Source organism: Dromiciops gliroides, chromosome 1 (genome assembly GCF_019393635.1).
Source record: "Dromiciops gliroides isolate mDroGli1 chromosome 1, mDroGli1.pri, whole genome shotgun sequence".
In the NCBI taxonomy this organism is placed as follows: Eukaryota; Metazoa; Chordata; class Mammalia; order Microbiotheria; family Microbiotheriidae; genus Dromiciops; species Dromiciops gliroides.
Genome location: NC_057861.1, coordinates 386,972,251 through 386,988,626, shown reverse-complemented (window position 1 = coordinate 386,988,626; position 16,376 = coordinate 386,972,251). Strand labels below are relative to the sequence as shown.

Genomic DNA, 16,376 nt, shown 5'->3' with positions numbered 1-16,376 from the left:
TTTGTATTCATACAAAATCATCTATTCACAATTGATAACACATTAGATTTTTGGTGAGGCAATTGGGGTTAAGTGACTTGTCCAGGCACACAGCTAGTAAGTGTCAAGTATCTGAGGTCGGATTTGAACTCAGGTCCTTTTGACTCCAGAGCTGATGCTCTATCCACTGTGCTACATAGCTGCCCCGATAACACATTAGATTTTAATTGTGACCACTTACTTAATGATAAAGTGAAAGTAATGAGAATCATAGCATCAGAGATACTAATATAAGATGAATGAAGGAATAACAACTACATTCCAATCCACACCTAAACCTGGGTCACATTACTTCGGTTTGAGGCATCTGCTCAGCATGAAGATAGAAACAATGGATCCTACATTTTCTGTTGAGGTGTAAATTCAACTGGAAGCAAAGAATCAGAGAAATCACCCAGTAGGTCAAATAATTTGGCAGAAATATCCTACCTAGTGAGATGTTAGTTAAGTACAGTGTGTAATCTATTCAGCTTAATAGTGGAAGGATCTGTTTAACACTGAACCTATTTCCAACAAGGAACTTTTATGGGTAGCTCTTGAGAAAAAACGGGGACACCAGAATCTTCACTTCCAGATCTATGTTACCCTGAGCATGTGGATTGTCTCTACTAGTGCCTCTCTACTACATTACTATAAGTATGTGTTCACTCTTCTCCACAGTGTAGATGAGGGAGCTGTCTAAGACGTCATCAAGTAATACTATATATTCTTTTGGGAAAAATATTTTATCCTAAAAATTTTACTCTAAAGTTGGCAAAAGTTGACTTGATTCTAATAATTTGCAAGATTCTTCTTTTTTCACCTCCCAACAACAACAGTACCCATGCAGCTAAGTATTTTCTGGTCTCTCTTCTCTTTTTCTTTTCAGCAGAAAATCATTATAGAAAGCTAAATAAATTCTCTTATTAGTATTTTTTTTTCCTCAGCTGCAGGTAAAAGGCACTGGCACTCCAGGCCCTCAGTGGGCGACAAGTGATGGTCTCAGAGCTTGGAGTCAGATTTAACTTCAATAATTTCTTCTTCTAAAACTTTCACCATACCCTGTTAAAGGTCACTCCTTTACTCAAACAGACAACAGTCTTTACAAAGGAACAGAAATAGGAGGTAGAATTATAATTTTGGACATTGCAAGTGGGCTGGTTTGTCTGGAACATAGAATGTGAGATGAAAGGTTCTATGAAATAAATTTGGAAAAGTCAGGTAGAACTACATTGTGCAGGGCTTTAAATATCAAGATAAGGGGGCAGCTAGGTGGTGCAGTAGATAAAGCACCGGCCCTGGATTCAGGAGGACCTGAGTTCAAATCTGGCTGCAGACACTTGACACTAGCTGCGTGGTCCTAGGCAAGTCACTTAACCCTCATTACCCCACCAAAAAATAAAAAATAAAAAAGATGAACTATAAATTCAAATCAAAACTATTCTTTTCACTCACTTTATTTGTGTGTGTGTGTTTTTCCTTTTGATCTGTTTCTTCTTTCACAACTGTGACTGATAATGGAAATATATTTTACATGATAACATCCCTGTAACCTATATCAAATTGCCTATCATTTTTGGAAGGCAGGGAGGGAGAAAAATTTGAAACTCAAAATCTCATAAAAATTAATGCTAGGGGCAGCTAGGTGGCACAGTGGATAGAGTACTGGCCCTGGATTCAGGAGGACCTGAGTTCAAATCCAGCCTCAGACAATTAACACTTACTAGCTGTGTGACCCTGGGCAAGTCACTTAACTCCAATTACCTCACCAAAAAAAACACAAAACAAAACAAAACAAAATTAATGCTAAAATTAGGGCAACCAGGGAGAATGGCAGAAATGGGTCAGGTCCACTGACTGGGTCCCTGCATGGAATTGGGACCCAAAGTCAGTAAAGTCTGGTTAGTTTTTATTGGTTTCTTTTCTGCACTGAGCAATATCAGACCTTGGAAACAGGGAACAAAGACTCTGGACCTAGAGACTGGTGCTGATTCATACAAGTTGGGGCCGGGGTCAGGGGGGGGGGATTCCTAAGGGACTGTAATGATAGTTGATAGCCAAACTCTCTAGAAAAGTGGCTTTCAATCATTCCTATCGGTCTTATTCTGACAGATTAATTCAAGGGATTTGAGCTTTCCCAAGGCATCTTCAGTTTAATGGCGTGAGGAGGCTACTCAAGTCCTTAGGGATTTTTTATTTGACCCTGGAGATAAAAGGAAGCTTATTGAGTAGGGGAAGGGGAGAGGTGATATTATCAGACCTATGCTTCAAGAGCATCTGAGTATGGAATGAACAAGATTGAGGAGAGATACTTGAGGCAGAGAGACCAACCTAAAGGCTAATGCAATTATCTAGATGTGAGGTGATAAGTGCCTGCACCAGGAAGGCAGTAGTGTGAGGGGAGAGAATGGGGTGAAAACAAGAGACTTGATAGGACTTGATAATAGATTGTATATGGGAGATGAATGAGAGTTAGGAGTAGAGAATGATACCTAGGCTGTGCACCTGGGTAACTAGGAGGATAGTGCTGTCCTCAACAATAATAAGGCATTTCAGAAAAGGGAAAGGGAAATCATCCCAGACTCCTAGATTTCAGCCATACCCCCTCAAGTGGTGCAGTGCATAAAGCACCAGCACTACATTCAGGAGTACCTGAATTCAAATCTGGCCTCAGACACTTGACACTTAACTAGCTGTGTGACCCTGGGCAAGTCACTTAACCCTCATTGCCCTGCAAGAAAGAAAGAAAGAAATGACAAGCAGGATGGTTTCAGAAAAACCTGAGAAATCTTATATAAACTGATGATGCAAAATGAAGTGAGCAGAACCAGAATGATGTACACAGTAATAGCAATATTGTAAAAATAATCAACAGTAAGATACTTAATAACTCTAATCATTACAATGATTGACCATAGCTTCAAAGAACTTATGATGAGAACTGCTGTCCATATATAAAACTGATGCACTCAGAATGCAGATTGAAGCATATTTTTTCCACTTTATTTTTCTTGTTTTTCTTTTTTCTGAAATGGCTAATGTAGAAATATGTTTTGCATAACTTCATGCATATGATGGGTATAGTTTTTCTTGTCCTCTCCATCGGAGGGGAAAAATATAGAGAGGGAAGATTTGGAACTCAAAATAAGAATGGAATTTAAAAGAAAAAGATGCCAGTTATTTCAACCAGTACTCATTTGGCATGATTAAATTCAACAAATATTTATTTGTTAAGTGCCTTTTATATGACAGGATCTATGGGGATACAAAGACCAAAGTGAAACAGTTCCTGCCCTCAGAGAGTTTATATTTTTTCTCAGTCCCCAACAGCCCTTTATTAAGGGGCAGCAACTCTTCCATAGAAGAGAATACTATTGCTTTTGTTGTGTCGAATGAGGAAGAGAAATGGGTGGTCACAATTAAATTCTTCCTTTCTAGAAGAGTTATATCCAATCACTATACCAGTGGCAGCTGCTGCTTCAGTGCCCTCCTCATTCACCTCCACATAGGCTTTATGGATGATTTTGGACACAGCCAAGCCCCTATGGGTTGTCATTCCTGAAAAGTCAGCACTTTGTGTATCAAATATATCTGTCATCCCCATAGCTTCCAATGTGGGCCTCAGAGAGTAAGTCTCTTCTACTCGAAACCGTGGAAAACACACATTAACTTCTTTTAGGGCCATATTCTCAGGATTCATCAACTCTAATAATTTCTCAAAGGTGAGATCTTGTTCCAACTACAAATGAAAAAGAGGACAAATGCTAGAATTATAAGGGAGGTTTTAAGTCATCAGAATTGTAAATGGTGTATGTGTCTATGGAGAAAACTGGTTTCCATTCACATTGTGCATGAAAAAACTGTGACATGGATTAATGATGTATTTTTATGCTTTAAAAGCATTCTTATCCCTGTTCCCCAGAGTCAAGAGAGGGGTCTGCCAGCAGCTGTCTGTCTTCCCCTCACCTTCTCCTCTTCCCTTCCCCTCCCAAACCATTCTCCTGCATTCTCTCTCCCCCTCTCCTACCCCACTCCTCTCATCCATCCCTTACCACCTTCCCCTACCTTTCTGGTCCTTTACCCCGCTCTCATCACCTCACAGATCCCTATGGATCCTGTGTGTACATGCATGTGCAGGAGGGTGGGGGGAAGTCAGCCCAACTGACCTATGCATTCAGAAAACATGTGCAATGTGTAACACCTTGGGGACCTCTCAACTCCAGGAAGGAGCAGGAAAAACAAATGTCAGCTCAACTATATAACACTTAAAGGACAAGATATTGGTGTCTAGAGACAATATCCCAGAGAATGCAAAGGTTACCACAAGTTTGCTCTCTGTGGAAACGCATCTAGTCTCAAAACCCTAAGAGGATAAGATACTTGTGCCAGGAGACACTGTCTCTGAGATCATTCCCTATTGTAGAGCCTTGCTCTGTGTGGAAACACATCTAATCTCAGAACAATGAAAAGACAAGATGCTTGAAGCATGATCCACAATATGAGATAACATTTCAGTTGCCTTAGGCTTGGTCTTTGTAAAAGCTAATATTGTTTGAGAAAACTCAGACCTCTCATCTTGGTCATGTTCCCTGAGAAATAAAAGTAGCCTGAGGCACCAAAAAATAAAAGTGTTCTTTTCAAGTGTTCTTTTACTGTAATCAGTCATAAGGAAGGTGATTGTGTCTATTTGTGGTTTCATAAACTTAAAAGCAAATTGCAAGAAAATGTTTGAATATACTCTGAGCAAAGGGCTCCATTTCTTTACCTTCTCTAAGCCATCGGCATCAGTAGGCAGCAGCACGAACATACTCAGATGTTTGTTTGTATATGGTAATTCAAGAATCTTCCCCTGAGATTCCTCCATGTATCCCATATTAAAGAAGCCCGTCTGTTTCATCATCTGCACAGGCCTGTTTGTGTCCTACAATAAAAGAAAACAGCACATAATTATGCAATAATATTTCCCTCAGAATTTAGCCTTTTAAAAATTAATTAATATAAAAAATGTCAGTATATTTTTAAAAAAATAAGCTAAGAACCCCGGCAAACTGCTCAGCTATGGCTATGGCTGCATGGGATTAACTAATGGATCATTTTAGAACCAGATTTAGAATGCAGGCCACTTTAACAACAGATTTCTCCAGAAAGAGTCAGATTAACAATCCTGTTCTACCTTGAAAGTATTTTTTAATCCACTCTTGGAAGGCATATAAGCATAACCATCAAACCAGGAGATTTGATACATATAGTTCTACATTAAAAAGTCTTGAAAATATATATTAAATACAGTGATTAAGGAGTAATAGCATGCATTTGGACCCTCAGAAAAGTGGCTGGTTGTTATTTCTGCCTTCCCACAAATGAAATTTTGGAGAAGCCTTGCAAATAGGGTAAACAAAGTGGCTAAAGGCTAAATTTGAGCCAGTTAATTAAAGCAGATTCATTAAAAATCATCTATTCATTTCAATCTGGGGGGGGGGCAATGAGGGTTAAGTGACTTACCCAGGGTCACACAGCTAGTCAGTATCAAGTATCTGAGTCCAGATTTGAAATCAGGTCCTCCTGAATCAAGAGCTGGTGCTTTATCCACTGTGCCTCCTAGCTTTCCCCTATTCATTTCAACCTTAAAATAACTCTTGATAGCCTTTCATGACTAAAATGTTGTCATAGAATACAAAACAGGAATTTTTTTCTAATCTTGTCATCAAAGTTCTCACAGTTGTTCATTCATGTCCAACTCTTTGTGACCCTATTTTGGGGTTTGCTTGGCAAAGATACTGGAGTGGTTTCCTTCTCCAGCTCATTTTACAGATGAGAAACTGAGGCAGATAGGGTTAAGTGACTGGCCCAGGGTCACACAGCTGCTAAGTGTCTAAGGTCAGATTTGAATTCATGAAGATGTCATCCTAATTCTAAGCCTGATGCTCTATCCACTGCGCCATCTAGCTGCCAACATTAACAAACCAACTAATAGAAAAAAAATTATCATCGCTTAAAATAACATTAGATTATGCTAACATACTGACCATTTTTCATCTCTAACATTGTTGAAATGTGTCAAGAGGAATGGCATTAACAGGGGGTGATTTTTTTTCTTTTAATGGATGGTGGTTAAATTATTTCAAAATCAAGGAATTATCTCAATGCTAGAGTCAAAGCACTCACTCTTCCTTCCCTTCCCCTTTTCCATCTCCCCTTTATGTGTTGTTTCCCTCCCATTAGAATGTAAACTCCTTGAGGTTAGGACACATATACCATATGCCTGCATGTATACATGTGTGTATATATATACATACACACGCATATATACATGTGTATATGTATATATACATGCACACACATACATACACAGAGGTATGTGTATATATAAATGTATATATTTATAAACACACATAGACATATAGTCACTCTTTAACTTTCACAGGGATAACATTCCTAGAAAACAGCAGTCAAAAACATGAATGCTGATACACTGAACCTATAAGGGGGTCAGGTTTCTGTGATCACCAAAAACTGTAATCTTTCATTAGGGATAGCTGAAAATACACTTTTCTCAATGTAATTCTCTATAAGAAAACATTGATTCTGATAATATGCACTTTCCTAACCCAGTAACCATGAAATAACCCTTAAAATGCAGTACACAAAATAAAATTGTAACATGCAAAACAATTTTCTTGCTAGTAATTCCCTAGAATTCTGTGACCTTTTGTGCTAATATTTTTTAATTTTAAAAAATTGTATTCCCACAAGAAAATTTATTTCAGACAATATTCACTTTTCATAACATGAAATCTCCAGTACGATAAATGCTGCATAGCAAATAAAATTCTTAAAAATAACTTTTTTTTTTAACCTGAATCTTACCTTCCATTGTGTCAGATGGTGGTATGAGGGTGTGTTACTACTTACTCTATTACCATAAACCTCTCTACGTTAGCTGCCCTCTGAAAACCAAGGGAGGTGTTGCTAGGACTTTAATTATTATTGTACATGTGTGTGTTCATATGTGTGTGTGTCTATATATATGCAAATGTGTGCATGTATAAGTGTAAATATGTATTATCTTCGAGATATTATTATAATTTATAATATATATCTTAGAAAGATGTATTTATCTCTTTCTACATCTCTATCTCCAACACCAATCTCTCTTCTGAGCACTAGTTCTACATCACCTATTTCACATTAAACTTTTCAAAGTTGATGTGCCAAAGACATCTCTACTCAAAATGTCCAAAACTAAACTTAATATCTTTACCTACATCCATGCCCTCTTTCAAACTTCCCCGTTTCTGTTAATGCCACCACCATCTTTCTGATTTTCCAGGTTTGTAACCTCAAAAATTATCCTCAACTTCTTTGTCTCCCTTTTACCATATATACAACCAGTTGCCAAATATTGCCACTCTTTCCTCCACGAGATCTCTTGCATCCCTTCTCTCCGTTCATGTAACTACTTTATTTCAAGTCCTCATCCCCTCTTGTCTAGATTATTAGAAAAGACTTATCATGGTCTCCCTAACTCAAGTCTCTCACCACTCTAATCCACTGTACATACTAGTTGGTGCCAAACCAATTTTTCTTCAACAAAGATTTGACCATGCAACTCCCCTAGTCTATCAACTCCAATGGCCTCCTATTGCCTCCAGGATATAAATTAAAATGATTGTTTAATTTTTATAACTTCACAACTGACCCCTATCTTTCCAAGCCCCAAATCATCTTTCCAGGTACACTGGGGATTATTTCTCTTCCTGCACTGTATAATCCAGCCAGCCTGTCTTGTCTTTCTCTCTCTTCCATATATATAAAATCTCCCACCTCCATGTCTTTGCACTGCACATTCCATGTGTATGAAATGCACTCCCTCCTTATAGATGCCTCATGGAGTTCTCTTCCTTTAAGACAGATCTAGAGCTGGAAGTTACCTCTGATGGCATCAATTTCTAACTCCTTCATTTTACAGCTGAGAAAACAGAATAAAGCAGGTTCCCTGACTGAGAACCAAGAGCCACTTTTCTTTCCACTGTACCAAGACTCATCATAATCACTGTCATCAGAGATGTTTGATCAGGCATGGGGATCTAACTCTAAGAACCTCTGACTGTGTACTAGGTGTCAGGCATATAGACCTGAAATAAATCTGACTCCTAGGGTTAGGTCCACTTGCTTCTTCATGCAGGAAATAGTAATGCCATTTGTGTTTGCATGGAATTTCTAAAATTACAACCTTTAGCTTGTCATCATCCTTTCCAAGTAAAACTTCCTTTGACCATATTCTGTTTTCCATTTGTCTAGGACACCCTCCTTCATCTGCTCTGACTTCTGAAAGCCTACCTGTCTTGAGCATCCACCTCAAATCCTTCCACCACCAAACATCCCAGTCTAACCCACAGTGATCTCTCCCCACTGTAAACCACAGCATTTTTATCTGTAACCATCATTCAGTAATGAAACTGTCTTGAGAAATCTCTTCCATTGCTTCCAAGACACTTATTGGTGTCTTAATTGTAAACTACTTGAGGACAATAGCTGTCTTTCATGCTTCCTTGTGTGGCACTTCCTATACCATCTGGCACGGAATTGATCACTAGTAACTACTTGTTGGTTTGCTCCTTGGTTAATAGTCTTTGTGAATGGATGTAGTCTTATGATATAAAATTACATTTTTTTGAGCCAAGTGATATAAAAATCTCTATTTTTCTAACTTTCTGCAGGTAAAACAGCAAATATCATTGAAAAGTTTAACCACATTGCTGTGTTGGTCGGTTTTTCTGAAATGCATTTTTTTCCTTCATTTTTTATTCTTTTTTAAGAAGTAGGGCTTGTTGATTAAAGGAGGAGGGAAATAAAGGTAGTGTAAAAACAAAACCTAGGGGCAGCTAGGTGGCGCAGTGGATAGAGCACCAGCCCTGGAGTCAGGAGGACCTCAGTTCAAATCCAGCCTCAGACACTTAACACTTACTAGCTGTGTGACTCTGGGCAAGTCACTTAACCCCAATTGCCTCACCAAAAAAGAAAACAAAACAATAAAAGATATCAATTAAAATAAAATTCATAAAAAGAAACAGAAAAGCTTAAACAGAAGATGTCTTTTCAGTACCTTGTTTGTCCTGAAATTTGTTTCTTGAGTGTTTTCTTCCTTAAACTTCATGGCCCACTGTCCTTTGAAATAAATGGCATTTGCCAGTACCAGGACAGTAGCTGGGTCAATAGTACCTGCTGAAAACAGCTCCTTGATTTTTCCTTAGATATAAATTAAGAGACAAAAGAATAAATATCACATTTTATATCAATTTTTTTTTCATTTACAAAAACCGAGCCAAGAAGTTTGCCAACAAAAGCTACAGCTTGGTATGTCAACAGAAGCCATTCTCATGACTGGTAAATGGTTCTCTCCCTGGGGTGGAACTAGTGTATAGTCTCTGTAGGGTAGAGATGGGGTCAGAGAAAAGATTTTTCCACATTTTGAAACTGCTCACATTTCTAAGACCAGCTCTTAGAAGGAGGTCACAATGCATCAGTATCCTCCCCATGCCCCCACCCTGAGTACCAAAGGCTCACCTATTCTATTCAATTCAACCTTCATCTGCCTTCTATAAGCAAAGTACTACACTAAGCCCAATTAGAGGAAGAGGCACTTGGTCCCCAAGGAGCCATATATGTCTAACCAAACATAATAGCCTTCAATGTGGAACCATTTCCTTCTAAAAGATTTGACTACAATCATTAATTGATTAGACAACAAAAACAAGCACTGTCTCATAAAAAGCTTCAGTTAATATTTCTTTCTTTCTTTCTTTCTTTCTTTTTGCAGGGCAATGAGGGTTAAGTGATTTGTCTAGGGTCACACAGCTAGTGTCACGTGTCTGAGGTAGGATTTGAGCTCAGGTCCTCCTGAATCCAGGGCCAATGCTTTATCCACTGCACCACAGTTAATATTTCTTGGGAGCAGGTCCTCTAGCTCTATCCCATTAGCAAATTACCACAGGAACTAGTTTCTTACTTTAACTGGTTAACCTTTTGAGCCAGAGGAAATTAGTTTCAGTAGAGACAGAGTTTAGAGCAAAGCAAACACAAGAAGTTAGACTATGAGGAGAAAAGCATACACCATAAAGTTTCTAGGGCGTGTAGGTGGCAGAGTGAATAAAGCACAGCCCTGGTGTCAGGAAGACCTGAGTTCAAATCTATCCTCAGACATTCACTAGCTGTATGATCCTGGGCAAGCCCTTTAACCCTGTTTGCTTCAGTTTCATCATCTGTAAAATGAGTTGGAGAAGGAAGTGCCAAACCATTCCAGTCTCTGTGCCAAGAAAACTCCAAATTGTATTTTCTAAAACAGCAACAAATAAAGGTTCTAAACCAGAGAGAGCATGTGAGAGAGCCCCTACTATGGGAGAAAAAACATTTTCTGAAAAGGTAAAAAGCACTAATAATGGAAGGAAGTAGGATAGAACCAAAAACTAATATCTACTTTACATTGTTGCCTAAGGACATCCCTGAATTTAGACACCACTTAAAGGATTCCAAGGTTGAGAAGATATCTCGACTTTGTTGATATCCATCTTTTCCCCTGAGATTATTTGTCCCTTATCACATCCTGAGTCAAATTCACATTGTAAACCTGTGTCATTAGGAGCTAAGTCACATTTAGGAATTTGGGTTTCTAGGGCAAATTCAGTTAAAATGTATCCCGATCCCCTAATTCCACCCTACCCCCAGCTGATCCTACATAGATGGGGCATGCCATGTACTACCAGGTCACCAACTCCATGCCAAGCTGATCCTTTAGGGCTGGAGAGGGGCAAGGAGAGCAGTTAGTTCCATCCTGGCAGATCAATGCTATAGGACCCTAAGGAGTCCTGGACCAGGCAAGGGAGTGGGCAAGGAGCTGGTTGGCCTAAAGGTGGGAAGGGGGAAGGAGAAGGGATTTCCCCATCCTTTCAGGATCCAAGGCCCAGCCTTGTTGCCCTACGTTCATTCCTGCTTTGAACTGGGACCGTTCAAAATTCTTCATTCTATAAGCCCTGCTGATACACTGTGGATACTTCACATTTAGAGATTACATCCTTGCCAGAGGACAGACCATTAATGGAAGGTCATGGTTCCAGGTCATCCCAGAGGAGGATCAGACTGTGTATAAGCTAATACTGTACTTCAAAGATCCTTTCTTTTAGGAGAATATGGAGCTGTCTTTCCACTGCAGGAGACCCCTATTGGTCAAGTTGCACAAGCCAATAAACACTGATCATTATGTGACTGGAGGAGAGCATCAGTAACTATCACCCATGCATCTTCCTCTAGAAGTGCCTCTGCTATAGTGTCCAGCAGTGAGAATAGCTGAGGGACAGAGACAGCAGTCTTTGAAATCACAGACAGTCTGGGGTGGGGGGCATATTCAAGAGCAATCATAAGTGAACTGCTGAAGAGGGATATAAATAGAGCTAGCTTTGATGCTAGATTCATCTTAGGTACTAGAAGTTTGACAAGCCATTGACCAATTCCTCTCATCAACAGCCTTGTCTAGAGCATTGGAGAAGACTTAGAGGTTGTCTACTTGACACCCTCATTTCCAGATTTAGAAATTAAGTGAGTTACCTAGATTGTTACTAATTACTTAATTGGCAGAAATCGGACAGAACCCAGACCTCCCGGCAATTCCTAGACCACTCTTTTTTCTACTAGTCCACTGTGCCTCATTTAATGTCCACCTAAATATTACCCTTTAAAAATATCAGGAAAAGTAAAGCTCTTATTCCTTACTTACCATTTGTTTGATTCTCAACCCATGAATTAATCTTCCCTCGACTTTCTTCTGAAGCATGCAAGAAGTCCATTGCTTCCAGCCCTGCTTGGTAAATATTCTTTACAGCATCTAAGTAGGGCTTTGAAACAACAGAGAAATATGAAAACCATACATCCATGGATTGGCCAAGTAAAGAGAATAGAGAATACAAATAGCTAATGCCATGGGGGAAAGTGACTTACCTTAAACACTATGGAATTCAAAATCTAGACACATAGTCTCTCTGGAGCTACTGTGCTACTTGACCCTCCTAAAACATGGCCCCAGTGGTTACAGACTTAGAGCTGGAAGGAATTTACAGATTATCTAATCCAACTCCATCATTTTGCAGATGAGGAAACATCTGTAAGGAGGGGTGAAACTTGCCCCAGCTCACAGAGGTAATGATTGACAGAGAGAGGATTCAAGGCTAGGATTTTGGGCTCCAAATGCAGGCCTCTTTACATAGCCCCATGCTGCCTCAATGGTAATTGGTCATGAGTTTCTATGGTTAGTCATAAGGAAAACAATGATCAGTCTATCTGGCAAGTTCAGGTGGAAACAAAACTGAAAGCATATTAATAATCCATGCAATGTTTACAAGTACTTTTTAAATTATAAAAGCTGTAGTTATAAATATAGGTGATTCAGCTACTGACAGATTAATGAAATGAGAAAAGTGCCATCTAGATAAATAATTACAAAAAGCACATGAAGGCATCTCATAGACTACTCCTACAATGGGACAGGAAAAAATAATTGAGTATGGATGGGTGTGGAACTGAATAGAGTCAGAGTTATGTTCTTGAGTCATCACTGATGATGGCTTGGGAACCCCACATGGCTGAGGGGTTGGAGGGGTCTTCTTTAGAATTAAATGGTTTCTTCTAATAATTTCCCCATTGTCAGATATGGCTTTAAGAATTGCCATGTTGGGGGCAGGTAGGTGGCGCAGTGGATAAGGCCCTGGATTCAAGAGGACCTGAGTTCAAATCTGATCTCAGACACTTGACACTTGCTGTGTGACCCTGGGCAAGTCACTTAACCCTCATTGCTATACACACACACACACACACACACACACACAAATTGGCATGCCGACACTTCAAAAAGTTACACAGATAGTAAGTGGCAGAGATAGGATATGACTCCATATTTCCTGACTTTCTAATCCAACCCACTTTCTACTGTTCCAGGCTGACTTCTAACCTTAGACATCTGGGCCATTTTCCTCAGGTTCTCTGTAGGTACAGATCAGACCCATTCTTCAGAAGCCTCGAGAAACTCTAAGCTTGCCAATTGGAGCAACTCGAGGCAAATGCTTTAGAGAGGTCAGCAAAAAGCCTTTCGAGATCCAGTTCCACAGCTACAGGGAAGAGGCCTCAGAAAATGGATGAGATACTATGGAAACAACCCACCATGATATAGTGACTACATTCTTTTTGGTCTGGACATATGACAGATTTCATAGTATCATTATAGGAAAAATCCCTCTTACAATGCAGAGCAGCAAGCATGCTTGGAGGCATTGAGAGGTTAAATAACTTGCCCAGGGTCATGTAGCTAATATGTCCCACAAAGATGGAACTTGCACTCAGGTCTCCCTAATGCCAAGGCCAGCTCTCTAAGATTCCTTAAAATCTCATCAGAAGATCCTACTCTAAAAGGTAACCAATGTAAGATAAAGCTGGAATCTTCAATACTGCAGCATGCCCATGATAAAATAAATATTGATGTGATGGTAATGTCAGTGCTTTGGACATGTCAACAACTTAGGCAACAAAGAGTACCACAGATCAGCTGGCAACATCAAAAGTGGCATCCTACCCATGATGTAACCACTGATAAGCAAAGCCACAATCATAGCTATTATGCCTACCAAATGAACATGTTGATCCTGGCATTAGAAAAGTCATGGTAGCAGACTCTTTTTTTTTTTTTTTTTGCGGGGCAATGGGGGTTAAGTGACTTGCCCAGGGTCACACAGCTAGTAAGTGTCAAGTGTCTGAGGCCGGATTTGAACTCAGGTACTCCTGAATCCAGGGCCGGTGCTTTATCCACTGCGCCACCTAGCCGCCCAGCAGACTCTTTAAGAACTAGTAAGGGGGCAGCTGGATGGCGCAGTGGATAGAGCACCAGCCCTGGAGTCAGGAGCACCTGAGTTCAAATCCGGCCTCAGACACTTGACACTTACTAGCTGTGTGACCCTGGGCAAGTCACTTAACCCCAATTGCCTCACTAAAAAACAACAACAACAACAACAAAGAACTAGTAAGGACCAAAAAAACCCCACAAAGAACTAGTAAGGAGGGGGCATCTAGGTGGCACAATGGATAAAACACCGGCCCTGGATTCAGGAGGACCTGAGTTCAAATCCGGCCTCAGACACTTGACACTTACTAGCTGTGTGACCCTGGGCAAGTCACTTAACCCCCATTGCCCTGAAGGAAAAAAAAAAGAACTAGTAAGGAAAATTCTTCCTTGTTGACAACTATCTCTACCTTTATGGACAGTACCCCACCCCAGTTTTCTGGGTTATTTCTTGTGTAAATGCACGAAACTGGATAGCCTATACAGGAACAATATTCTAAGAGTACCTCTGGACATCTTTGTAAATAGTGTTTTAGCCTTTGCTTTGCTCAGAATCAAGGATTTTGGTCAGATATCCAGGGCAGGGTTTTCCCGTCTTTGTTTCTCAGGGAATGGTGTTTGTTTTGAAGAGGCCTGCTGATCTGTGTGCACTACCAAAAGGGGTAAATCCATTTAGGAAAGTGTATAACTAATGCCAGTCCCTGGTCAGTGAGGAAGTTTGACTCGCAGATTATAACTGAGATGGAGCTAATTAGAGACCACACTTTGCTCAGGAAAAAGGTCAAATGGTAGAGGAAGTTTGTATATAACTGAAAAAGACACTTTTGGTGACCAAGAGGCAGCTGGGGGTGCAGTGCATATGGTGCTGGATTTGGAATCAGAAAGAGCTAATTTAAATCCTGCCTCATCCACTTACTAGTTATATGACCCTAGACAAGTCACATAACCTCTTCAACCTCAGTTTCCTCATCTATAAAACAGGGATAATAATTGTACCTACATCACAGGGTTGTTGAAAGGATCAATATGTAAAGTGCTTTGCAAACCTTAACACTCTATGTGTTATTAATCATCATTCTTATTATCAATAAGGAATATTGAGAAAAAAATCTGATTGCATAGTAAAAAATCCATTGGTCTATCTACAAAGTGCATATGTATAACCTATATCTGATTGCTTACTGTCTCAGGGAAGGGAAACAGGAGGGAGGGAGGGAGGGAAAAACAGAATGTGGAGCTCAAAACTTTAAATTAAAATATTAAAATATTGAAAAAGTTAAAAAACTGGTATTCTGGTTTATAAACCAGCCTCTAGTATGCTCAGTGCTAACCATTACTTCTGGGCTAATCTGCACAACTGAGTTTCTGAACCTAAAAACTGAAGTACTCTGACCCCTGAATACACAGTGACCCCAAAAAGGTAAAAACATTCTCTGAAAACCAGTGAGAAAATGCCAATCACCTGCTGTACATTTTCACCTAACACCTCTCATGACCTCTATTAATTGGACATTGTTTAGGTAAGAGAAAATGATGTGTTCTTGAGCAGCAATGTATTCAGCATCTAAATTTAAATTATCTGTGATAGAGGGGCAGCTAGGTAGCACAGTAGATAAAGCACTGGCCCTGGATTCAGGAGGACCTAAGTTCAAATCCAGCCTCAGACACTTGACACTAGCTGTGTGACCCTGGGCAAGTCACTTAACCCTCATTGCCCTGCCAAAAAAAAAAAAAATTATCTGTGATAGAGCCAGAACACCTACCTGCAGGAACTGAAATGTCTGGCTTCCATAGAGTCTGTTAGCAATGGACAGTGAATAGTCATCATTAGGTCTGTTGATTTCTTCCAAGAGGGCATGAAACTGGGAATGGATCTCTCCGGGTTTGCCACACACAGCCTTCAGATAAAGAGAAGATTCTCGCGTTGATCCTAGGTCAGGAAAAGCTTCCTTCTGCTCTCTTCTGTATATTTTTAACGTGTCATACATGTTCTTTTTTTTTTTACTTCACTATCAATATCCCTCATAATTCTTCCTACTACCTCCCCCCAAAAAAACAAAAGCTCCCTTACAACAAATAAACAGGTGGCACAGGTCTGTTGTCAGGAAGACTCACCATCCTGAGTTCAAATCTGTCCTCAGACACTTACTAACTGTATAACCCTGGGCAAGTCACTTAACCCTGTTTGCCTCAGTTTCCTCATCTATAAAATGAGCTGGAGAAGGAAATGCCAAACCACTCCAGTGTCTTCCCCAAGAAAACCCCATATAGGGTCACAAAGAGTTGGACACGACTGAAAATGACTGCACAATGACAACTGTATCTTTTTCTTTCCTCCACACCCAGGGTGTATTATTACCACATCTTCCCACATGGAGCGAACATTAGAGAAAGAGAGCTTCTTCTTTGAACATTAGAGAAGAGCTTCTTCCCTTATGAGTCAACAGAAGGATCCCAGACCCCAGACCTTTCCTTATCA

At 39.9% G+C, this 16,376-nt stretch overlaps 1 protein-coding gene across 2 annotated transcripts in view; it reads right to left on the bottom strand.

Moving 5' to 3' along the window:
- Nucleotides 1-3,108: 3,108 nt before the first annotated feature.
- Nucleotides 3,109-16,376, bottom strand: part of LOC122742367 (serpin B4-like) — a 41,498-nt gene continuing 28,230 nt past the window's right edge. For both annotated transcript variants that reach the window (XM_043986577.1, XM_043986587.1), the window contains exons 4-8: nucleotides 15,661-15,795; nucleotides 11,789-11,906; nucleotides 9,125-9,267; nucleotides 4,784-4,939; nucleotides 3,109-3,757 (exon numbers count right to left, since the gene is read on the bottom strand). In XM_043986577.1, the coding sequence (XP_043842512.1) occupies nucleotides 3,356-3,757; nucleotides 4,784-4,939; nucleotides 9,125-9,267; nucleotides 11,789-11,906; nucleotides 15,661-15,795 (954 nt within the window). In that variant the 3' untranslated portion in view covers nucleotides 3,109-3,355. The remainder of the gene's footprint in view (nucleotides 3,758-4,783; nucleotides 4,940-9,124; nucleotides 9,268-11,788; nucleotides 11,907-15,660; nucleotides 15,796-16,376) is intronic.